The sequence below is a fragment of the Vanellus vanellus genome, assembly GCF_965231255.1.
Source record: "Vanellus vanellus genome assembly, contig: HAP1_SCAFFOLD_125, whole genome shotgun sequence".
Taxonomy (NCBI): domain Eukaryota; kingdom Metazoa; phylum Chordata; class Aves; order Charadriiformes; family Charadriidae; genus Vanellus; species Vanellus vanellus.
Genome location: NW_028127759.1, coordinates 313,036 through 337,217, shown reverse-complemented (window position 1 = coordinate 337,217; position 24,182 = coordinate 313,036). Strand labels below are relative to the sequence as shown.

Sequence of the window (24,182 nt, the reverse complement as noted above, 5' to 3'; positions counted from 1 at the left end):
TTGTATCCCCCATCCTCTGGAAGCCATTCTATTTCCTGCAGCAGCAGGAGCCCTTTCCCATTGCCCCTTAGATGGTTCTGTCAGGCTCCAAGCCCTGCCCGAGATCTACACTGGGACAAAGGGGCTCCTTTCTCTTTAGTCCCCACCCATGCACACCACAACCTGGACGTCAGATGAACACGCAAGGGTGCATAAATGTGGGAGCAGTGTGACCACCACATCGGCAAAGATGTTTCAAGGGTGCACCCAAACCCTTGGCTCAGGATTTGCCTTCCCAGGGCCTGGGACTCAGGGCTCGGCCTTTGTGCTTCAGAAAGCCAAGGCAGGGTTTTCTCAGCTGCGCAGCTGCCCCCACAGGGCCTTTGCCTACCCGCAATCATGGCCTCCTGTTGTCTGCTCGAACGAGTCCCTGGGGGGGCTTGGTCAGTAACCACCCTCAGTGGGGCTCAGTCATACTTGAAGGTGCTTTTTCTCTGCTGACTGTGACTTCTTCATGAGAGGTTTGTGCAATCTCCTCTCAGTACTTGAGGTTCAAGGGATCTCAGCAGCAAAAATGCCATGGGGCTTGTAACAGTGAAGAAAGTCCTGAAAAAACATGTCTCTTCCTGCCATTTTCTTCTACTGTTGTACAGTTAATTGGACAGTTTCCCAGTGTACTTATGGAGAAAGGTATCAAAGAGCTTCTAAGAAAAAAGACTGTTTATTTTCAAAATAGAGGAGAGGCTATAGCTGCACTCTCTGATTGATGTTGATCCAGGGTCTCTCCTGAGGAGATCTGGACTGGTCAGAGAAGCTGTCCCTTGAGGTCTGACACAGCATAGACAACCTTGCTCCGCTTCTCCCCAACCCCACCACGTCTCTCCTCAGCCACCTGGGACGTTCCTCCCTTTGCCTCACATCACACTTCTCCACCGCAGCCTGCAGCTGGAGGTTACAGCTCCTTTGCACCAGCGCCCACTGCTTTCCTTAGAGACCTGGAAGCACAAAGGCAAAGAGGGAATTGTCCTTATTTCTAACAAACCAAATAAGTTATAAGATTTGCCTCACAAAACACACTCAAAAACTCTATGTCAAGTACAAGCTGTCCCCAATGGGGTTCACCTTCCACAATGCATAACCATGCAAAAAATGATTTAGACAGATGGAAATTATAAAATCAACAAAACTAAAGAGGTTCCTGCAGACTGATAGCCACAGATTTTGGAAAGACCCACAAGCTTTTAACTGCCTGAAGCTCAAAGCTGCAACTGAATTGTTGAGAGGTGTCTGAATGATGAAAGAAAAAGGGGAAGAGAGATCTAGAGAGCAATCACAAGTGCTTCTGTGCAGATGCACTACTGGAAAGGTGCCTTCAGACATGGTCGGTTTAGTTAGGAGAGGTGGAAATAAGTGAAAGATGAGGGAGATGAAATTCAGAGCCTGAGAGAGGGAGACCTGACAAAGCAAATAGAGGGGAAGGTCCATAGGTCTCCTCTTGCTATCAATGCACATCCTGAAAACTCCTCAATTCGATCTCATGGGAAAACATTGACACTTTATCAAAAGTATTCACTTGATTCAGCTGATGAGGTTATGCTCTTACACGATGGTTGGGATCTGGGCTTGGTCATCCTGCTTGACGAAGCACATTGAGGGCTTTAACAATGATCTTCACATTTCATTTTCCTCCAACTTCCTGCTTCACCAGCCCCCAGGGATGGCAAATTATCTGCTCATTCCCTCCATGGTCTCTTCAGTGAGGGACGTCAGCAGGGCCTGCCAACACCCTCAGAAACCTGCAGGTTTGCTGCTTCTCCAGAAGCTTGGTCAGCCTTTCAGGAGCTGTAGTTCAGGAACTCGGCACCAGAGGGCTCATTCCCACACAAAACACCCGAAGGAACCAAGTCGGGGCCTAATTTTCCTTTAGTCTTCAGGTCTGATGTGCCTCATTTAAGAGATTTTGGGAGTGTAGCCAAAGTGAAAAGATGTCAAAGCAGAGAGACAAAGGGAAGAAAAGGTTTGATTTTAACTAGCCCCTTTGGCATTAATGCCAATGCATTTGGCTTAGAGGAATGACTTCAAGTAGAGTCGGCACCATCCAGAGCCATATGGATGGACTGGCACAGCCCCCGCACAATCCCTTGCAGGAGGCACCCCACTCTCCTAGGCTGAGGCATGCATTCAAGATGCAAACCTCTGCAGTGCCCACTTGTCACAGGCCTCCCGGCAGAGGCTGACTTGTTCCCCATGACCCTCCAAGCCTGCATCAGCTCATTGGGCTTTTGCATGGCAACTCTCCAGCCCATGGCAGCTTTGGCTTTGACACCCTCCCTCCATGCTGGGCCAAGGGTTCTCAGTTCCTCCTTGGCAGCTGCCCCTGCTTCCACCTCCTGCCTGCTGCTTTTTGGCCCTGGCGCTCACTCACTTTACACCAGCAGCCTCCTCAGAGGGATGTTTCTCTTCATGGCTATTCAGAGAGATCCTTCCTGCCCTTGGAGGAGGCTGTCCTGTAAGGCCTATGAGATTCCCTGAGCTCCTTCACCCTTCAGAGCTGCTTCCCAGGGCACCGCTTGTATCAGTCTCCCACACACATCAAAGTCGTCTTCTCTGGAGCCTGCCCATCTGTGCTCAGCTGCTGGCCTTTCTCACTCCACTTTGGCACCTGGGACACCACTATTTCCTGGTCACGACAGCCAGGGCTCACGCTGATGATCACACCCTGACCAGCTCTTCCATGTTGGCCAGTACCTGGTCTAGGTGAGCACCACCCTTCCTGGCCCACCTGGCAGCTGTGATAAGAAGTCATCCCAAGATCCTCCAGACTGTTGGCACCCTGTTGCTTTGCCTGGCCACTGAATGCCAGGATACTTACGGTTCTTCATGGGAACCTGCTCATGCACCTGGAGGCTTCTCTGGGTAGATGTCAGAAGAGTTTCAAAGGTCCCTTATGGAGGCTGAGTGCCTTTCTTACTGGGATCATCACAGAGCAGCACCTCCTGGTGAAAAAAACAGTATTGGATGCAAACTCTCTGGTCCTACGCACTGGTAAGTGTGTAGTTGGCTCATGTGAACCCTGGCTTGATCCCCATCCACTGCTGGTTGTTCTCCTCCAGAATCCTGCCTCAAAGCACAAAGGCCTGGGAGACCTTGCTGGTGGTAACCGAGGAAAAGAGGATATCAAGTATCTCAGATCTACCTACACTTACTCCTACTAAATTCAGCAGTGCTGCTACATTATCCCTTGGGCTTCTTTAACTGTTCCCGAAGTAGCAAAAGCTCATCTTGGTGCCCTGGAATTCCTTTTGAGTTTCAATTGAGTTTTGATATGGACCATTGCTGGGCCTGGACGATGCTCTCCTTTAGGACAAGATGTATTCGGGCACACTGTTCAAGTTATTGGTCTTTTCACCAAGGGAGTGAGTGAAGACGCCTGTGCGATGTGCTTCATGTCCATGCAATGTGTGCCGCTGTGGGATAGAGAAGGGTCAGACCTTGCCTCTGAACAGACCTGGTGACTGATGCCTCTGACTGATGCCTCTGAGTGACGGCATCAGACAACAGAACAGACACCAAATAGCACTCTCTGCGATGCTGTCTGGGGCATCTGTGATGCATCCACCCTCAATGGGGACCGCTTTCTCGTAGGTCCCGTGTGGTCCGTGCCAGCCTTGGCATCTCATGTAGCTCTCTGGGCCTAGGTTTGAACATGAAATTGAGTAGCTGCCCCGAATTCTGTCAGGCAATGTGGGGCTGAACAGGGGAACAATGCCATTATTGTCACTGGAGATCTCTATGATTAGAGAGAGAACACAGAAAAGAATATAGGAGTTCTCTATCATAGGTTCTATGATTCTGTGGTTCTGTGAAAGGGCGGTTGATTGGAAGCTTGCTGAACACCTGGGGTCAGAAGGTTGTGACCAGAGGTGCGCAATCCAGCTAGAGGTCATTTACTATGTCTGTACGTGGGGAGTCGACACTGGGACCAACACTCTTTAACAACTTGGTTAATGGCCTGGATGGTGGGGCAGAGTTCACCCTCAGCGGGTTGCAGATGATATGAAACTGAGAGGAGCTGCTGCTACACAAGATGGTTGTGCTGCCCTTCTGAGGGACCTCAGCAGGCTGGAGAAAGGAGCAGAGGGGAACTTCACCAAGTTCAACAAGGGGAAATGCCCAGGCAGCAGTAACACCATTCAGCAGTACATGTTGTAGAATCATAGAATTGCTGAGGTTGGAAGGGACCTTTGAGATCATCAATCGAACCATTAACCTACCCTGACAGAAACCACTTCTAAACCATGTCCCTAAGTACCACATCTACCCTTTTTTTAATCACCTCCAGGGATGGTGAATCCACCACCTCCCTGGGCAGCCTATTCCAATTATAAAAACCCGTTCAGTGAAAAAGTGTTTCCTAATATTCAATCTACACCTCCCCTGACATAACTTGAACCCATTTCCTCTGGTCCTATCACTTGTCACCAGGGAGAAGAGGTCAGCCCCCACCTCTCTACAACCTCCTTTCAGGTAGTTGTAGAGGGTGATAAGGTCTCCCCTCAGCCTCCTCTTCTCCAGGCTAAACAACCCCAGTTCCCTCAGTCGTTCCTCATAAGATTTGTCCTCCAGACCCCTTACCAGTTTCGTTGCCCTTCTCTGGACACGTTCCAATACCTCAATGTCCTTCTTGTAGTGAGGGGCCCAAAACTGAACGCAGTACTCGAGGTGGGGTCTCACTGGGCCGAGTACAGGGGGATGATCACTGCCCCAGTCCTGCTCGCCACACTAGTCCTGATACAGGCCAGGATGCTGTTGGCCTTCTTGGCCACCTGGGCACACTGCCGGCTCACATTCAGCCGGCTGTCCACCCAGGTCTTTTTCTGCCGGGCAGCTTTCCAGACACACCACCCCCATCCTGTAGTGCTGCAGGGGGTTGTTGTGACCCAAGTGCAGGACCCAGCACTTGGACTTGTTGAACCTCATCCACTGACCTCGGTCCATTAGTCCAGCCTGTCCAGATCCCTCTGCAGAGCCAACCTACCCTCAAGCAGATCAACACTCACGCCTAGTTTAGTGTCACCTGCGAACTTACTGAGGGTGCATTCGATCCCCTCATCCAGATCATTGATAAAGATCTTAAAGAGAACCGGCCCCAGCACCAAGCCCTGGGGGACACCACTTGTGACTGGACACCAACTGGATTGAACTCCACTCACCACCACTCTCTGGGCATGGTCGTCCAAACGGTTTTTTACCCAGCAAAGAGTACACCTGGTCCAGGCCATGAGCACCCAACTTCTCCAGGAGAATGCTGTGGGAAACAGTGTCAAAAGCTTTGCAAAAATCCAGGTAGATAACATCCACAGCTTTTCCCTCATCCACTAAGTGGGTCACCTTGTCATAGAAGGAGATGAGGTTTGTCAGGCATGACCTTCCTTTCACAAACCCATGCTGACTGGGCCTGATCACCCTATTCTCCTGCATGTGCCATATAATGGCCCTGAGGATGATCTGTTCCATGACCTTCCCAGGCACCGAGGTCAGACTGACCGGCCTGTACTTCCCTGGATCCTCCTTCCTGCCCTTCTTGTGGATGGCTGTCACATTTGCCAACCTCCAGTCAGCTGGGACCTCCCTGGTTAGCCAGGACTTCTCATAAATGATGCAAAGTGGGCTGGTGAGCACTTCCACCAGCTCCCTCAGTACCCTTGGGTGGATCCCATCCAGCCCCATTGATTTGTGTACCTCCAGGTGCTGAAGCAGGTCCCTCACCATTTCCCCTTGGATTACAGGGGATGCATTCTGCTCCCCATCCTTGTCTTCCATCTCAAGGGTCTGGGCACTCAGAGAACAACTGGTTCTACTGCTGAAGACTGAGGCAAAGATGGCATAAAGTACCTCAGCCTTTTCCTCATCCTTGGTCACGATGTTACCGGTCCCATCTACTAGAGGATAGAGATTATCCTCAGTCTTCTTTTTATTGCTAATACACTTATAGAAACTTTGTTTGTTGCCCTTGAAAACAGGAGTCAGGTTTAGTTCCAGCTGGGCTTTGGTCCTTCTGATTGTCTCCCTACATAGCCTCACTACCTCTTTGTAGTCCTCATGAGTGGCCTGCCCTTCCAAAGGCCATAAATCCTCTTTTTCTCCCTACGTTGCAACCCTAGCTCCCCGTTCAGCCAGGCCGGTCTTTTTCCCAAATGGCTTGTGTTTCGGCACAGGAGGACAGCCTGCTCCTGCGCCTTTAAGACTTCCTTCTTGAAAAACATGCAGGCTTCCTGGGCTCCTTTGCCCTGGAGGACTGCCTCCCAGGGGACTTTGTCAACCAGGCTCCTGAAAAGCCCCAAGTCTGCCCCCCGGAAGTCCAGGGTGGCAGTTCTGCTGACAATTACGATAGATGGGACTCCTCGTTTTGAACTACAGAAATTCAACAGACCTCGTAAAGGAATAGTTCATCACTTTAGAGAATTATATTTTTTTGTGTGTGTGTATATATACATTAGAAGACAAATACAACAGTAATTTGAGTGAGACTGCACTTTTAGAGGACTCTAGTGTCTGAATTTGTGACTATATTTACTTTATAGCCAGCTGTGGTGTGTGGGTTTCGAGGTCTCAGCGTTTTCGAGCTCTCCCGGTGCGGGGACCTCCGGAGGGAGGCCTCAGCACTCGACCCAAGCTGCCACCACAGTTATTTCATACCATGAGCGTCGTCACATTCAATATAGATTAGAAAGTTTGCTGCAAAGTTCATTCTCTCCCTTGATGGCTGCCATCCTGAGAACTTCTTCCCCAGTGCCAGATCCCCCAGCCCTCCCCCTCCTCCCGAAGCTGTAGCGCTCGCAGTGCCCCACATTTACTGTCCACTGCTGGGAGTGCACAGCTTCTGACTGATATCGTTGGCTGAGTGTAGTCTTTGTATATTTTGTATTGGTATCTGGATCCGTATTGGTTCTTTGGTGTTATAATGTAAATTATCCAATCTTTGTCTATTAAATCTGTTGACATTTCCACCCATGTGTTTGCTTGTTTTTTGCCTGATTCCCCTTTCCTGGGTGGGCAGGGGTCATCAGGTGACAGAGTGATTGTCTAAAGGACAATAAATTGTGAGGGATTTCTCAAACCATAACACAGGCACAACTTTATGGTGAGGCTCTGGACTTGGTTTCTTCTTCCCCATTGCTCGGGGAAGCCGGGAGGTGGTGTGCGGTTTTCCTACACTCAGCCTTGCTCACCCTCAGACCCCACCACCCCCAGGAAGAGCCCTGAGCCACCAGTGAGGGGCAGGACCTGCCTTCCCAGGGCCTGGGGGTCAGGGGTTGGCCTTTCTGCTGCATCAAACCAACCAAGGGGTTCCTCAGCATTACAGCCACCTGCACAGTGCCTTTGCCTATCTGCAACCACAGCCTCCACTTATCTCCTCTAACGAGCCCATGGGGAGGCTTTGGCAGTAACGACCCTCAGTGGGGCCAATCAAGGCTTCAAGGTACTTTGCTTCTGACTTGGACTTCTGGAGCACTTTGTTCAGTCTCCTCTCAGTGTCTGCGGTTAATGGAGTCAGGGCCAAATACACCATGGGGCTCGTTAATGTACAGAAAGTCCAAACGAGCTATTTCTCTCCCTGTAATATTCTTCAAGTATTCAATAAAGTTAATTGGAGATGTTTCATACTGTAATTTAGAAGGAAGATTTTAAAGAGAACTTAATAGAAAATATTATTTTTTTTTTATTTCAAAGGGTTTTTTTATTAACAGTTCAGTTAGAGAAGAGGCGATAGAAGCAGTCAGCAGTTGATATTGATGCAGAGGGTCTCCTCAGGAGGTCCGGGCAGCCAGGAAAAGCAGTCCCCTGAGGTCTGAGACTGTATGGACAGCCTTGCTCCTCACCTCCCTGTCCTCCCCATCCCTGTCATTGGCCAACTGGGATCTGCATCACTTTTCCTTACCTCAGACTTCTCCACTGAAGTCTGCAGCTGGGTGTTACAGCTCCATTGCACCATCTCCCTCCTGCGCTCCTCAGAGACCTGGCTGCACCCAGGCACAGGAGGAGTTTTCCTCTTTGCAAGCAGAGAAAAGTAAAGCATGATCAAGTTTGATAAACAATAAAACACCCTCTGCAACCAGATGCTCAGGACAAGCTGCCTCTAATGAGGTTGCTTTGCTACAAGGGATGATCTTATCAGAAATGCTTTAGATGGACAGGTACAAAAAGAGAGATATAAACGTAGTTACAGACTTGGCTAAAGGAGATAATTAGACAACTGAAAGACAGGCAAACTTGTAACTCCCTGAAGCTCAAAGCAGCAGCTGGATAGGTGACAGGAATCTGAATGACCAAAGAGGAAGGGCAGGAGAAAAGTGGAGTGCAATAAAAAAGGCCTTTGTCGAGACAGTCTGCATCTGAAAAGCTGACTTTAGAAATGGTCATTGTATATAAACAGGTGATACAGGTCTGAAAGTTGAGGGAAATTAAAACCACTTTATTAACAGGCAGAGTAGTGGCAATGAAGTCACAGGGGAAGATCTATACTTCTGTGGAATATCATCTTTGAAAGGTCATTGGATTTGTAGAGGTCTCGTGAGAGAGGACAATCAAGTGTTGGACCCAACTTTGAAGGAGGCCAAAAGTGCAGCTCAGGGAACTACTGGCCCAGAAAGCCAACCACATCCTGAGCTGCATCAAAAGAAGCGTACCCGTAATGTGTCCTACAGCCCTAGGCAACAATCCCCGTAGTCCAAATGGTTATCCAGAGAGCTGCTCTCTGTGATTCTTCTTGATGGGTTTCACACCTGGGGCTGATGGCTGTTCCAGGGCAACCCTGGAAGGAGCTGAGCTGAGCTGTTCCTTCCTCAGGAGTCTGTAATTGGGGTTTCCATCTGCCACTGTGCCTCTGTGCTCTTCTTGATTTCTGGAGATGGGCTCTTGATGAGCTGGTGGCTCTGCTGTGGTGGGTTGGGGAGCAGGACATTAAGTGAGAAAGGCATCGTGATTGAGGGAAAAGCTATCGTGTTGCACGGGCAATGGCTTCATTCAGGGCCAGTATCACAGCCTTGTTTCTAAGACTGTAGATGAATGGATTTAAGAATGGGTATAGGACAGTGTTCAGCAAAGCTACCATTCTGTTTGCCTCCAAGGAAACATCTCCTGAAGGATGCACATAGAGAGCAATGCAGCTCCCGTATACAATGGCCAAGGTGGTGAGATGAGAAGAACATGTAGCAAAGGCTTTTTTCCTGCCGGAGGCTGCTGGGAGGTGTAGAATACAGGAAAGGATGCCTATGTAAAACGCCAGAGTTAAACATAAGGAACTGAGAACAAGAAACGATAATAAAACCGAGTCTATTTTCCAAATCAGGCTGGTGTCAGAGCAGGACAATTTGAATAAGGGGGAGTTGTCACAAAAAAAATGATGGATCTTGTTTGAGCCACAGAAAGTCAGCTTGTAGAGGAGGACTGGACGGTAAGTCAAGAGTGTGATGCCCATGACCCAAGCAGCAAGAACCAGGTGGATGCAGAGCTGAGGCTTCACGATGGCAGTGTAACGCAAAGGCTGGCAGATGGCAACATAGCGGTCAAAGGACATGACAACAAGTAGAACAAACTCTGTACAGCCCAGGGCAAAATAGAAATAGGATTGGGCAAAGCAGCTGCTTAGTGAGATTGTTCTCCTACCAGAACCCAGGATCACAAACAATTTGATGCTCGTGGAGGACGTAAACCATATTTCCAGGAAGGACAGGTTGCTGATGAAAAAGTACATGGGGGTTTGCAGGTGGTGATCCACACACACGAGGAAAATGATGGTTGTGTTCCCCATCACTGTTACAGTATCAGAGTATCACAGTATGCTAGGGATTGGAAGGGACCTCAAAAGATCATCTAGTCCAATCCCCCTGTCGGAGCAGGAACACCTAGATGAGGTTGCACAGGAAGGCGTCCAGGCGAGTTTTGAATGTCTCCAGAGAAGGAGACTCCACAACCTCCCTGGGCAGCCTGTTCCAGTGCTCTGTCACCCTCACTGAGAAGAAGTTTCTTCTCAAATTTAAGTGGAACCTCTTGTGTTCCAGCTTGAATCCATTACCCCTTGTCCTATCATTGGTCGCTACTGAGAAGAGCCTGGCTCCATCCTCATGACATTCCCCCTTTATATATTTATAAACGCTAATAAGATCACCCCTCAGTCTCCTCTTCTCCAAACTAAAGAGACCCAGCTCCCTCAGTCTTTCCTCATAAGGGAGATGCTCCACTCCCTTAATCATCTTAGTTGCCCTACGCTGGACTCTCTCCAGCAGCTCTCTGTCCCTCTTGAACCCGAGGGGCCCAGAACTGGACACAATATTCCAGATGCGGTCTCACCAGGGCAGAGTAGAGGGGAAGGAGGACCTCTCTCGATCTGCTAACCACCCCCCTTCTAATACAGCCCAGGATGCCATTGGCCTTCTTGGCCACAAGGGCACAGTGCTGGCTCATGGTCATCCTGCTGTCCACCAGGACCCCCAGGTCCCTTTCCTCTACACTGCTCTCTAACAGGTAGCTCCCCATCCTATACTGGAACCTGGGGTTGTTTCTGCCCAGATGTAGGACCCTACACTTTCCCTTGTTGTATTTCATTAAGTTATTGCCTGCCCAAATCTCCAGCCTGTCCAAGTCTCTCTGGATGGCAGCACAGCCCTCTGGCGTGTCAACCACTCCTCCTAGCTTAGTGTCATCAGCAAACTTGCTGATAGTACACTCAATTCCCTCATCTAAATCATTAATGAATATATTGAATAATATGGGCCCCAGTACCGACCCTTGAGGCACTCCACTGGTTACCGGCCTCAAACTGGACTCACCAACTGGTCCCTCTTAGCAAAGCTGCTTTGCAGCAGGTGAACCCCCAACCTTTACTGGTGCATGGGGTTTTTCCTCCCAGGGTGCAGGACTCTACATTTGCCCTCGCTGAATTTCATTATGTTCCTCTTCACCCAACTCTCCAGCCTTTCCAGGTCTCACTGACCGGCCTGCTGTTTCCTGCCCTTTTTGAAGACTGGCATGACTTTGGATTTCCTCCAGTCCTCAGGCACCTCTCCTGTCCCTCGTGACCATTCAAATATGATGGAGAGCACCTTTGCAATAACATCTGCCAGGTCCCTCAACACCCCTGGGTTCATCCCATCAGGGCGGTGGGTGTCAAGTTTGCCTAAATGATCTCTAGCCCGATCCTCCTCAACCAAGGGAAAGTCCTCCTTTTTCCAGACTCTTTCTCTTCGCTCCAGTCTCTGGGATTGCTGAGGGCCAGCCTTGGCAGTAAAGCCTGAAGCAAAGAAGGCATTCAGTAACTGCTCCTTCTCTGCGTCCTCCGTCACCAGGGCACCCACCTCATTCAGTAGCAGGCCCACATTTTCCCTGGTCTGCCTTTTACTACTGATGTACTTGGAGAAGCCATTCTTATTGTCCTTGACATCCCTGGCCAGGTTTATTTCCACGTGCGCTTCAGCCTTCCTCGTTACATCCCTACGTACTCTCGCAATGTTTATATACTCCTCCCAAGTCGCCACTCCATTTTTCCACATTCTGTAAACTTCCCTCTCGCACCTGAGTTTTTCCAGAAGGTCCTTGCTTGTCCATGCAGATTTCCTGCCTCCTCTGCCTGATTTATTACTCATAGGCATGCACTGATCTTGAGCTTGGAGGAAGTGGAGCTTTTCTATTAATCAGCTCTCCTGCACCCCCCTTCCTGCCAAAGCCTTTGCCCATGGGATTCCTCCAAGTATGTCTTTGAAGAGGCCAAAGTCAGCTCTCCTGAAATCCAGGCTTGTAATTCTACATTTTGCCCTGCTTCTTCCACACAGGATCCAGAACTCCACCATCTCATGGTCACTGCAGCCAAGGCTACCCCCAGCCTTCACATCCCCAACTAGTCCTCCTTTATTTGTCAGTAACACGTCCAGCAGCGCACCTCTTCTTGTTGGTTTCCCCACCAACTGTGTCAGAAAGTTCTCATCAATGCTCTGCTGAAACTTCCGGGACTGTGTGTGCCTGGCTGTGTTGTTTCCAGCAAATATCGGGGTGGCTGAGGTCCCCCGTGAGAACCAGGGCCTGTGACCAGGAGACTATTTCCAGCTGTCTGTAGAAGGCCTCATCAACTTCCTCTTCCTGATCTGGTGGTCTGTAGTAAACACCCACAGCAGTGTCTCCCACATCGCCTGTCCCTTAATTCTTAACGATAAGGTCTCAACACGTTCTTCATCCAGCTGCAGGCAGAGCTCAAGAGATTCCAGTTGCTCTGTCTTGTAGAAAGCAACTCCACCACCTCACCCTGCTGGCCTGTCTTTCCGAAACAGTACATAGCCGTCCGTGACAGCATTCCAGTCCTGCGACCTATCCCACCATGTCTCTGTAATTGCAATGAGACCATGGCCCTGTGGCCATCATCCCCTCTGGAAGGGTTTTGTGGAAAGGAAGGCTGGGACACTGTGTCAGGGTTTTCACTGAAGGAAGTATTGACCCAGAAGCCTCATCATTTTACTGCTGTCCTTCAGTCCTTGTGCCCAACACATGCCCTTCAGACACATGTCCTTCAACACATGTCCTCCCAGAAATGGAGGAAATTATGCCAAAGAAAAAAGAAGTCATTATCGGGGGATTTGTTGGGAAACAGCACAGGATGGGCTCAAAGATGTCTCCCTTAACTTGTCAATGTCTTCTCTTTCAGCAGTGCGCCATGCCCAGAGTAGCTGTTCAATAGCAGCTCCAATACCCAGTTCCTCCTTCTGGCATGTGCTGATACTCGGGAGCTGCAGCTCTTGACCTTCTGGCTCTTCCTGGGCATCTACCTGGCTGCCCTCCTGGGAGATGACCTCATCATCACCGCCATCACCTGCGACCACCGCCTCCACACCCCCATGTACTTCTTCCTCCTCAACCTCTCTGTTCTTGACCTGGGCTCCATCACCACTCTCCCCAAAGCCATGGCCAATTCTCTCTGGGACACAAGGGCCATCTCTTACTCAGGATGTGCTCTTCAGGTGTTTGGTTCTTTTTTTTTTTCTTTTTCTGTGTTGCAGCAGAGCTTTCTCTTCTCACTGTCATGGCTTACAAACACTACATTGACATCTGCCAACCCCTGCACTACGGGACCCTCCTGGGCAGCAGAGCTTGTGTCCGCATGGCAGCAGCTGTCTGGGGCAGTGTTTTACCCTATGCTGTGCTGCACATGGCCAATACATTTTCACTCCCCATCTGCCAGGGCAATGCCCTGCACCAGTTCTTCTGTGAAATCCCCCACATCCTCAAGCTCCCATGCTCAGACACCTACCACAGAGAAGATGCAGTACTTGTGATTAGTATCATTTTTGGTTGATTTGGCGGTTTTGTTTTCATTGTGCTGTCCTATGTGCAGATATTCAGGGCTGTGCTGAGGATCCCCTCGGAGCAGGGGCAGCACAAAGTCTTTCCCACGTTCCTCCCTCACCTCCTCATGGCCTCTGTTTGTCAGCACATCAGCGTTTACCCACCTGAAGCCCCTGTCTATCTCACCTCCCTATCCCTTGACCTGGTGGTGTCAGTGCTGTACTCGGTGGTGCCTCCAGCAGTGAACCCCTCATCTACAGCATGAGGAACCAGGAGCTCAAGGATGCTCTGAGAACAATGATGGTTGGATGGTTTTCAGAAGCAATAGAGTGCCTGTTTTCTTCTGCACAGCATTCAGAGTGTAACTCATTACAGGCCCAGCCTGTCTTCTCAGGTTTTTGCTGTGTGTGTGTTTCTTTGCTTTTCTTGTTATAATGTTGTGCTCAGCAAAATTTTATTATTCTTCCCACTTCTAATTCATTGTGTACCTGTAGAATTTGACACAGAGACTGTGTAAATCAGGTGCAGTGCTCTCTGTGTATTCAAACAAAAGAAAGGACCCTGCAGTGACTTGTTTGTCTTAGATCCTTCCTCTGAGACCTCTGTAAAGACACGGGGCAGTGCCTGTGTGCAGAGGTGGAGGGGAACGAGTCCCAGCACAGCAGCACTGCCAGGGCGCACCAGCCTCGGTCTTGCCAGAGCTTCTCTCTTGCCATTCCCACGCCCTCCTTTGGAGCCCTTGTGTAGGTGTAAGGCCTCAGGGGTCACAGTCCTGCTGTGTGGTAGTCCTGTGACTGCAGGCAGGGACAGGCCATGAGCACTTCTGTGACACAGCTGACCTCTATAACGGCATCTCCATCATGACAGGGCATGTCCTCAGCACAGTGCTTGAAGGCTTCGGTCTTCTTCCAAAGTTGCTCTCAGGAACATGCCCAAGGAATAGACTCTAAAGAGCCTTGTTGCTTTGTTTGTTCTCTGTGGGCTCAGTGCGATGAGATTGTGGTCCCAGGATGGCCTTCTAGGGACTTAGGGCTGGTTCATGTGTTGCTTGTTGGTGGCCAGGGCCCATGCAGACAGTGAATGGTCTCCAACGAACCTGCCTGGGGCTCTGCAGCAGTTCATAGGGCTGATGGCAGAGCAGCGTTTTTCTGGAGGGACTTGGGAGCTGCCAGAAGAGCACAAGGGATCTGCAGGGACAGCGTGTGCCAGGGAGTCAGCAGTGAATGGTGCCGACTGAGCACGAGCTTGTCTGTTGTGGTGTCACCCACAGACAACATACCAAATCTGTGTATGAGCCTGCAAATGAGAGCTCTGCAGCCGCGAGGGAGACTGCTGGCACAGGGATAGGAGTCTGGCAAGTGATTCATTTTACCCTCAGTGAACTTTCACAGACTGGATCCAGCGCAGCACCCAAACACATCTCACAGCACTGGAGTAAGGCAGGGTACCTCTGAGCACATTCCATGGCCACATAAGAGCCTGTGTGGGAGGTGCTCAGTGGCAGTGACCACCATCAGCTGGGTCTGCCTCCCAGCCTGACCAGCACAGCCCAGCAGAATCACCCCATTGGTCCTGGGCACCACAGCCCACTTGCTTTGCAGAGCAGCATCACCAGCTCAGGGGCTGTGGGGACCATGGGGACAGGGCACAGCAATGACTGGCTGAGCCAGCACAGACGTGCTGACCTTGGGAAAAGGCTCTGTGGGCAGGTGGGATGTCCTGGGAGAAAAGCAGGGAACGGTGTGTGTGCAGGGGAGACATGGAAAGAGAAACACTTTGCTGTGAGTGCCAGCTTGGGCCAGGTTGCCCTGCGGCTGGGACAGCAGAAGCTGCCAGAGGAGCGCCGGGGCCAGGACTCTGTGCTTTCCTGGGGAACGCCGCTGGTAACGGGGGCTGCACGCTTCCTGGGATGGGATCTCCAGGACATGACAGCAGAAGAGACACTGCTACTTACCTCCGTTTCCTCCTTGCTGCAGGGCCCAACCAGACCGGGCTGCTCTGCTCGGCTGGGGAGAAGGTAGAGGAGTGGGGATTGCTGGGAAGGGGCTGGGACGGCTGGGCTCGGAAATGCTGGGGAAGGAGAAACACCAATGTACAGCTATAGTGTGTGAGCGTGCAGGGTAGGGGCACACAGCAGTGTCCTCACACAGCCCGGGCTCCTGGGAGAGACACACAGGAGCAGCAGAGCAGGGTGATGTCTCTGCCTTTGTTCATGGGACACCCCAGGGAAGCTGCCCCGGGGCAATCGTCACAGGGCAGCCACTAACAAGCACCGTTTCCAGCACTGCCCTCTCACCCAGCTCAGAGAGGTTGTTCTTCCCTCCACAGAGGATCATTGAAAGACGAGGTGTGAAGACCATGTTTGCGTTGTACAGAGGAGACAGAAGCATGCACATTGCGTGCGGGTGGTAAGATGAACCCAAGTGAGCACAAACGCCATCAGCTGTTCTTAGGGGTGGCATGAAGGACTGTGGGACAGACGGTGTCTTGAGGTCACTCCACCTGGAGAGTAAGGTCCCCTGGGAAACCCCCATAATGCAGCACTGGAATGATGAGTGAAGAGGAGGAGGACACACCACAGGGCTGAGGTGCCGGCTAGCCTCTGGGACTGGCAACAGGAGGCCAGGGAGACACTACGACTGCTGCAATGCTCTGCCTCTGCCTGTGGAAGGGAAGGACTCGTGTCTCCAAACACCCCTGTGTGTACGAGGAGTGCATGAGGCCAAATGAGGTGGGGACACCTCACAGCCCTGACATTTGTGTCTGACTCCAGGAACAACCCCCACTATCCCAGGAACCCCCCACTATCTCACCTGCCTTGGACAGGCTCATTACCAATTCCTCTGTCTGCTATGTTATCCCTCCTTGGCTTTCTGGCCAAGAGAGGAGAGGGGGACAATCGAACCTCCTTGATGCAGTTTCCCCTCCTGCAAATGGGGAACATCACCAACACTTTGACAAATCTCTTCATCCTCTTTCATGAGTTGCCCCGTATCTTCTTGCCTTAAAAGGCTGCCAGGCTCTTCCTTGTTGTGCATGATGGGAGGAGGAAGGCCAATGGGCATCAGCTGAAAAACATGAAGAAAATCTTTCTCCCCATCAAGATAGTCAAGCACTGGAGGAGATCTCTCAGAGAGCTTATGTCATCTCTATATTTCATGGAATCATAGAATGGTTTAGGTTGGAGGGCAATTTAAAAACCATCTACTTCCAACCCTACTGCCATAGTCAGGGACACCTCCCACTAGACCAGGTTGCTCAAAGCCCCATCCAGCCTGGCCTTGAACACCTCCAGGGACGGGGCATCCACCACTTCCCTGGGCAACATGTTCCAGTGCCTCACCACCCTTGGAGTAATGAATTTGTTCTTAATATCTAATCTCAATCTCCCCTCTTTCAGTTTAAAACCATTACCCGTCATCCTATTGCTACACTCCCTGAAAACAGTGCCTCCCCAGCTCTCCTGTAGGCCCCCTTTAGGTACTGGAAGGGTCTATAACGTCTCCTTGAAGCCTTTTCTTATGCAGGCTGAACAACCCCAACTCTCTCAGCCTGTCTTCAGAGGAGAGGTGCTCCAGCCCTCTAATCATCTTTGTGAGCCTCCTCTGGACTCACTCCAACAGGTCCATGTCCTTTTTCTGTTGGAGGCTCCAGAGCTGGATGCAGTACTCCAGGTGGAGTCTCACAAGAGCAGAGTAGAGGGGAAGAATCACCTCCCTCGACCTGCTGGCCATGCTGCTTTTAATGAAGCTCAGGATGTGCTTGGCTTTCTGGGATGCAGGCACACATTTCTGGCTCATGTTGAGCTTCTCATCCACCAACACCTCCAAGTCCTTCTCCTCAGGGCTTCTCTCTATCCATTCTGCACCCAGCCTGTATTTGTGCTTTGGTTGATCTCCTCTTGCAACTCTAAACTTCAAACATTTTTGGTGTTGTTATTCTCTTTGCTTGGTTTTGTCTTGTTTTAATAAGTGATTTCTCAGCGATTTTGTGTGCTGCCTTTGTTTGCAAAGGCAAGTGATCATAAAATTGGGGTGGGATGCATTGGCAGGGACACGGGAGCGCGGTGCCAGTGTAGGTGCCTGGGACCCTCTGCCCAGGCTCCAGCTGCAGCTTCCCAGGGGCTCTGGTCTCCAGCAGCTCCTCTGGGACAGCAGCCAGGCCCAGGCAGGTGCTTCGGAGACACAGGGTCCTCTGGAGGTACCACTGGGTACTGATGGTCAGACAGCGGAGCGCTGCCTGGAAGCCTGAGACATTTTGACATGTGTATGAGCACGACCTCATCAGCTAAAACAAGAGAATACTTTTAATAAACATTTCGTGTTCTCCCATGAGATGTAGATGAGGAGTTTTCAGGATGTCCATTGACAGCAAGACGAGAGCTACTGACCTTTCCCTCTCTTTGCATTGTCAGGACTCTCTCTCAGCCTCTGAATTTAATCCCCCTCATCTTTCACGTATTTCCACCTCTCCTAAACGAAGTAGCCATGTCTGAAGGCACCTTTCCAGCAGTGCACGTGAACAGAAGCACTTGCGATTGCTCTCTACAATTCCCTACCCCTTCCTCTTTCATCATTCAGACACCTCTCAACAATCCCACTGCTGCTTTGAGCTTCAGGCAGTTAAAATTTGACTGTCAGTAGTCTGTTGAATTCTGGTTTTAGGAAACTCTTCATTTGTGCTTATTTCCATAAGAACAGGTTCAACAAGGCTTTAGGTTCAACAAGGTTTCAGGTTCAACAAGGCCAAGTGCCAGGTCCTGCACTTGGGTCACAAAAACCCCATGGACACTACAGGCTTGGGGCAGAGGGGCTGGAAAGCTGCCCGGGGGAGAAGGACCTGGGGGTGTTGGTTGACAGCTGCCTGAATATGAGCCAGCAGTGTGCCCAGGTGGCCAAGAAGGCCAATGACATCCTGATTTGTATCAGAAATAGTGTGGTGAGCAGGACTGGGGCAGTGATCATTCCTCTGTACTCAGCGCTGGTGAGGACCCACCTCGAGTACTGTGTTCAGTTTTGGGCCCCTCACTACAAGAAGGACATTGAGGTGTTGGAGCGTGTCAAGAGAAAGGCAATGAAGCTGGTGATGGGTATGGAGGACAAGCCTTATGAGGAGCGGCTGAGGGACCTGGGGTTGTTTAGCCTGGAGAAGAGGAGGCTGAGGGGATACCTTGTTGCTCTCTACAGTTTCCTGAAAGGAGCTTGTAGAGAGGTGGGAGCTGACCTCTTCTCCCTAGTGACAAGAGATAGAACAAGAGAAAATGGGTTCAAGTTATGCCAGGCAAGGTTTAGATTGGATATTAGGAATTTTTGTTTCACTGAAAGGATTATCAGGCATTGGAATAGGCTGCCCAGGAAGGTGGTGGATTCGCCATGCCTGGAGGTGTTTAAAGAAAGGGTAGATGTGGTACTTGGGGACATGGTTTAGAAGTGGTTCTGCCAGGGTAGGTTAATGGTTGGATTTCATGATCTTAAAGGTCCCTTCCAACCTCAACAATTCTATGATTCTGTGATTCTATTCTATGAAATCCATGCTGATGGTTCTTGGACACATTCTTCTGCTGCTGGTGCCCAGAAATGTCACCACGGAGGACTCTGACTGATGGCACAACACTCCTCACCAAAGTGAGCTTGGACAGCCACTGGCTCCCTGGGTTGCACATTTGGACTCTTTCAAAGACAGGTGCTACACTTGCTTGTCCTCTCTCACCACAGACCTCTGCCAATCCCATGACCTTTCAAAAGGGATATTCCAAAGAAATATTGATCTTCCCCTGTAACCTCATTACCACTCTTCTCCCTGGTACACACTGTGTGTACTTTCTCTAATCTTTCAGATGCTTACCCTTCTCCTGAGACAATGTTCATTTCTAAAGTCATCTTTGCAGATGCAGACTCTCTGGGCAAAGGCCCTTTCCATTCTTCTCCAGTTTTCTCCTCCCCTTACTCTTTCTTCACTCAGATACCTCTCACCTGTGCTGCTGCTTTGACTTTCAAGGAGTTCAAAGCTTGCCTGTCTTTCAACAATCTAATTGTCTCCTCGGCCAACTCCTTAATTGTGTTTATATCTGTCTTGTCTATCTACCTTCCTAAACTCTTTCTCATAAGAACTCCCTTGTAGAAAGGCAGCCTCATTAGAGGTAGCTTGTCCTGAGCGTGTGATTGCGGACTGTGTGTTATTGTTTAGGAAATCTGATTATGCTTTACTTTTCTTTTCTTACAAACAGGAAAAGTTCTCCTGTGCCTGGGTGCAGCCAGGGCTCTGAGGAGCGTAGGTGGGAGATGGGGCAATGGAGCTGTGACATCCAGCTGCAGACTTCAGTGGAGAAGTCTGATGCAAGGACCAGGGGTGTCAGTCCCAGGTGGCCAATGTCAGAAATGGGGAGGGTGGGGAGGTGAGGAGCAAAGCTGTCCTACAGTGTCAGACCTCCAGGGACTGCTTCTCCTCCCTGTCCAGACCCCCTGAAGGGACACCCTGTATCCAGAACAATCAGAGAATTCTTCTATCCTAATCATAAGTGATAATCAGGAGTAATATAGTATATCCTTCAAAATAAAAAAGACATTTTTCTTAGGTGCACTTTGAAATCTCCTCCTTAACTACACTCTGAAACCTCTCTAATTGGCTGTACAAGTCTTGAAGATTTGAAGAAAATTACAAGAACGATGAACACCTTGTTAGGGCTTTTTGTCTTTTAATGAGCCCCACGGTGTATTTGGTGCTGAGTCCATGAGCCTCAGGCACTGAGAGAAGATTGAACAAAGTGCTCCAGAAGTCCAAGTCAGAAGCAAAGTACCTTGAAGCCTTGATTGGCCCCACTGAGGGTCCTTACTGCCAAAGTCTCCCCAGGGACTCGTTAGAGGAGATAACTGGAGGCTGTGGCTGCAGGTAGGCAGAGGCACTGTGCAGGTGGCTGTAATGCTGAGGAACACCTTGGTTTGGTTGATGCAGCAGAAAGGCCAACCCCTGACCCCCAGGCCCTGGGAAGGCAGGTCCTGCCCCTCACTGGTGGCTCAGGGCTCTTCCTGGGGGCCGTGGGGTGTGAGGGTGAGCGAGGCTGAGTGTAAGAAAATTCTGTGACACCTCCTGCCCTCCCAAAAAGGGGCAAGGACAAAACAAAATCCAGAGTCCCGAAAGAATCACAGAATCATTGAGAATTGGAAAAGACCTTTAGGATCATAGAGTCCAACTGTAAACCTAACACTGCCGAGTCCACCACTAAACCATGTCCTTGTGTGCCACATCTGCACATCCATTAAATACCTCCAGGGATGGTGACTTCAACCACTTCCCTGGGCCGCCTGTTCCAGTGCTCGAAAGCCCTTTAGCTGAAGAAATTTTTCCTAATACGCAATGTAAATCTCCCCTGGAGAAACTTGAGGCTATTTCCTCAAGTCCTCTCTCTCATTACTTGGGAGAAGAGACCAACCCCCACCTCGCTACAACGTCCTTTCAGGGAACCGTAGAGAGCGAGAAAGTCTCCCCTCAGCCTCCTCTTTTCCAGTCTGAACAACCCCAGTTCCCTCAGCCGCTCCTCACAAGACTTGTCCTCCAGACCCCTCACCAGGTTTGTTGCCCTTCTGTGGACATGCTCCAACACCTCAATGTCTTCCTTATACTGAGGGGCCCAAAACTGAACACAGTACTCAAGGTGGGGCCTCACCAGTGCCGAGTACAGGGGGACGATCACTTTCCTAGTCCTGCTCACCACACTATTACTGGTACAAGCCTGGATGCAGTGGGCCTTCATGGCCACCTGAGCACACTGCCAGCTCATATTCAGCCACCAACATCCCCAGGTCCTTTTCTGCTGCGCATCTTTCCAGCCACTCTGCCCCAAGCATGTAGCACTGCGTGAGGTTGTTGTGACCCAAGGGCAGGACCCAGCACTTGGCCTTGTTGAACCCCACACCATTTGCCTCGGCCCATGGATCCAGCTTGTCCAGATCCCTCTGCAGAGCCTTCCGACACTCAGGCAGATCAACACTCCCACCTTAATTGGTGTCATCTGCAAACTTACTGAGGGGGCACTCCACCCCCTTGTCTAGATCGTTGATAAAGATATTGAAGACAACCGGTCCCAGTACTGAGCCCCGGGGAACATCACTTGTGACCGGCCGCCAAATGCATTGAACTCCATTCAGCACCACTCTTTGGTCCCGGCCGTCCAGCCAGTGTTTTACCCAGCAGAGCGTACACCTGTCCAAGCCATGAGCAGCCAGTTTCTCCAGGAGAATGCTGTGGGAAAAAGTGTCAAAGGCTTTAATGAAGTGCAGGTAAACAACATCCACAGCCTTTTCCTCATCCACTAAGCCGGTCACCTTCTCATAGAAGGAGGTCAGGTTTCTCAGGCAGGACTTGCCTTTCATAAACTCGTGCTGGCTGGGTCTGATCGCCTGGTTCTCCTGTATGTGCTGCATGATGGAACTCAGGATGATCTCCTCCGTAACCTTCCCCAGCACCGAGGTCGGACTGATAGGCCTGTAATTCCCCAGGTCCTCCTTATGGTCCTTCTTATAGATGGGCACCACGTTTGTTATCTTCCAGTCAACTGGGACCACCCCAGTTAGACAGGAATGCTGATAGATGATGGAAAGTGGCTTGCTGAGCACTCCCGCCAGTTCCCTCAGTACCCTTGGGTGGATCTCATGCGGCGCCATAGACTTGTGTATTTCTAAGTGATGTAGCAGGTTCCTCACCATTTCCCCTTGGATTGTGGGGGCTCCATTCTGCTGCCCAACCCTGTCTTCCAGCTCAGGGGGCTTGGTACCCAGAGAGCAACTGGTCTTACTCTTAAAGACTGAGGCAAAGAAGGCATTAAGTACGTCAGCCTTTTCCTCATCCCTGGTCACTATGTTTCCCTCCACATCCAATAAAGGATGGAGATTCTTCTTGGCCCTCCTTTTGTTGATGATGTATTTACGAAACATTTTTCATTGTCTTTTATGGCATGGCCAGATTAATTTCTAGTTGGGCTTTAGCCCTTCTACTTTTCTCCCTGCATAACCTCATGACATCCTTGCAGTCCAACTGAGTTGCCTGCAACTTCTTCCAACTGTCATAAACCCCTTTTTTCCCTTCAGTTCCAGCCAAAGCTCTCTGTTCAGCCAGGTCTTCTTCCCTGATGGCTCGTCTTTCGGCACATGGTGACAGCCTATTCTCGTGCCTTTACAAGTTCCTTCTTGATGAATGTCCAGCCTTCCTGGATTCCTTTGCCCTTCAGGACTTCCTCCCAAAGGACTCTGTTAACCAGACCCCTAAACAGGCCAAAGCCCACCCTCCGGAAGTCCCAGGTGGCAGTTCTGCTGACCCCCCTCCTGACTTCTCCAAGAATTGAAAATTCTGTCATTTCATGATCACTATGCCCAAGACGGCTTCCAATCCTCACATCCCCTACAAGCCCTTCTCTGTTGGCAAACAACAGGTCCAGCGGGGTGCTTCCCTCCTCTGCTCCCTCCCCACCTGTGTCAGGAAGTTACCCTCAACACACTCCAGGAACCTCCTGGGCTGCTTCCTCTCCACTGTATTGCATTTCCAGCAGACATCCAGTAAGTTGAAGTCCCCCACGAGGACAAGGGCTGGCTATCGTGACACTTGTCCTAGCTGCTTCTAGAATATTTCATCTGTCTCTTCATCCTGGTTGGGTGGTCTATAACAGACTCCCACCATGACATCTGCCTTCTTGGCCTTTATTTAACACCTCCCAGTACAGACTGGGTCCTGTCCAGTACAAAGTGGGTTATTTTAACGTGTCCCAGTATAGACTGGGCCGAATCCCAGTGTCATTGGGATCTTCTGATCCCCTCGGAATGCAGACTGGGCACCATCCAAGTACAAACTGCATCTCCTGGCAACCTCCCAGCACAGACTGGGCCCTTTCAAGTCCAAAATGGGGCCCTTTGAACCAAGCCCAAGAAGACTGGGCCCCGTCCCTGCACAAATTGGATCCCCAATTCCCTCCCAGTACAGACTGAGCCTTCTCCCAGTATAAACTGCATCCCTTTAACCCCTCCCATGACAGACTGGGCCCCTGTCCCACTAGAAAGTAGATCTCCTCAACCCCTCCCAGTAGAGACTGGGCCCTGACCCAGTATGAAGTGGATCCCCTCAACCTCTGCCAGTACAGATGGGGCCCTCTCCTAGTACAAACTGGATCACTCGATCCCCTCTTAGTAAAAACTAGTTCCTGTCCCAGTACAAACTCCACCACCTCATCCCCTCCACACAGAAACTGGGTCAGGTGCCAGTACAAACTGGATCCCATGCCCCCCTCCCTGTAACCACTGGGCTCCATTCCATGAGAAACTTTACCTCTTTAAACCCTCCCGGTATACACTGCGCCCTTCTCAGTACACACCAAATCCCTTAACCCCTCCCACTACAGACTGGTCCCAGTGGCAGTACGAACTAGATGCTGTGGCCCCCTCCCAGTACAGACTGGGTCCCCTCCTGGTACAAACTGGATCCCGTGCTCCCCTCCCAGTACAGAACTGACTGTCAACAAATAGAGATTATTCCATTTAACCCCTCCAAGTACAGAATGGGTTCTGTCCCTTTATAAACTGGATCCCTTAAACACCTGACAGTAAAGACTGGGCTCCATCCAAATAGAAACTGGATCCCTTTAACCCCTCCCAGTACAGACTGGGCCAATGCTGAGTCCAAAATGGACTCCCCAGTCCCCACCCAGTACCAACTGGCCACCTCTAATACAATCTGGATCCTCTAACTTATGCCAGGACAGACTGGGCCCTGTCCCAGTCCAAACTGCATCCCCTGATTCCCTCCCAGTACAGAAGGGGCCTTGTCCCAGTATGAAGAGAATCCCTTTAATTCCTCCCAGCGGAGAAAGAGCCTCTTCCTAGTCCAAA

General features: G+C 50.5%; 1 protein-coding gene across 1 annotated transcript; it reads right to left on the bottom strand.

Annotated features, from left to right (window-relative positions):
- Nucleotides 1-8,977: 8,977 nt before the first annotated feature.
- LOC309685042 (olfactory receptor 6E1-like) lies at nt 8,978-9,793 on the bottom strand (the record flags this gene model as incomplete). Its single annotated transcript, XM_082500858.1, has 1 exon — nt 8,978-9,793. The coding sequence occupies one exon, from the start codon at nt 9,791-9,793 to the stop codon at nt 8,978-8,980; it is 816 nt and encodes a 271-aa protein (XP_082356984.1).
- Nucleotides 9,794-24,182: the final 14,389 nt, after the last annotated feature.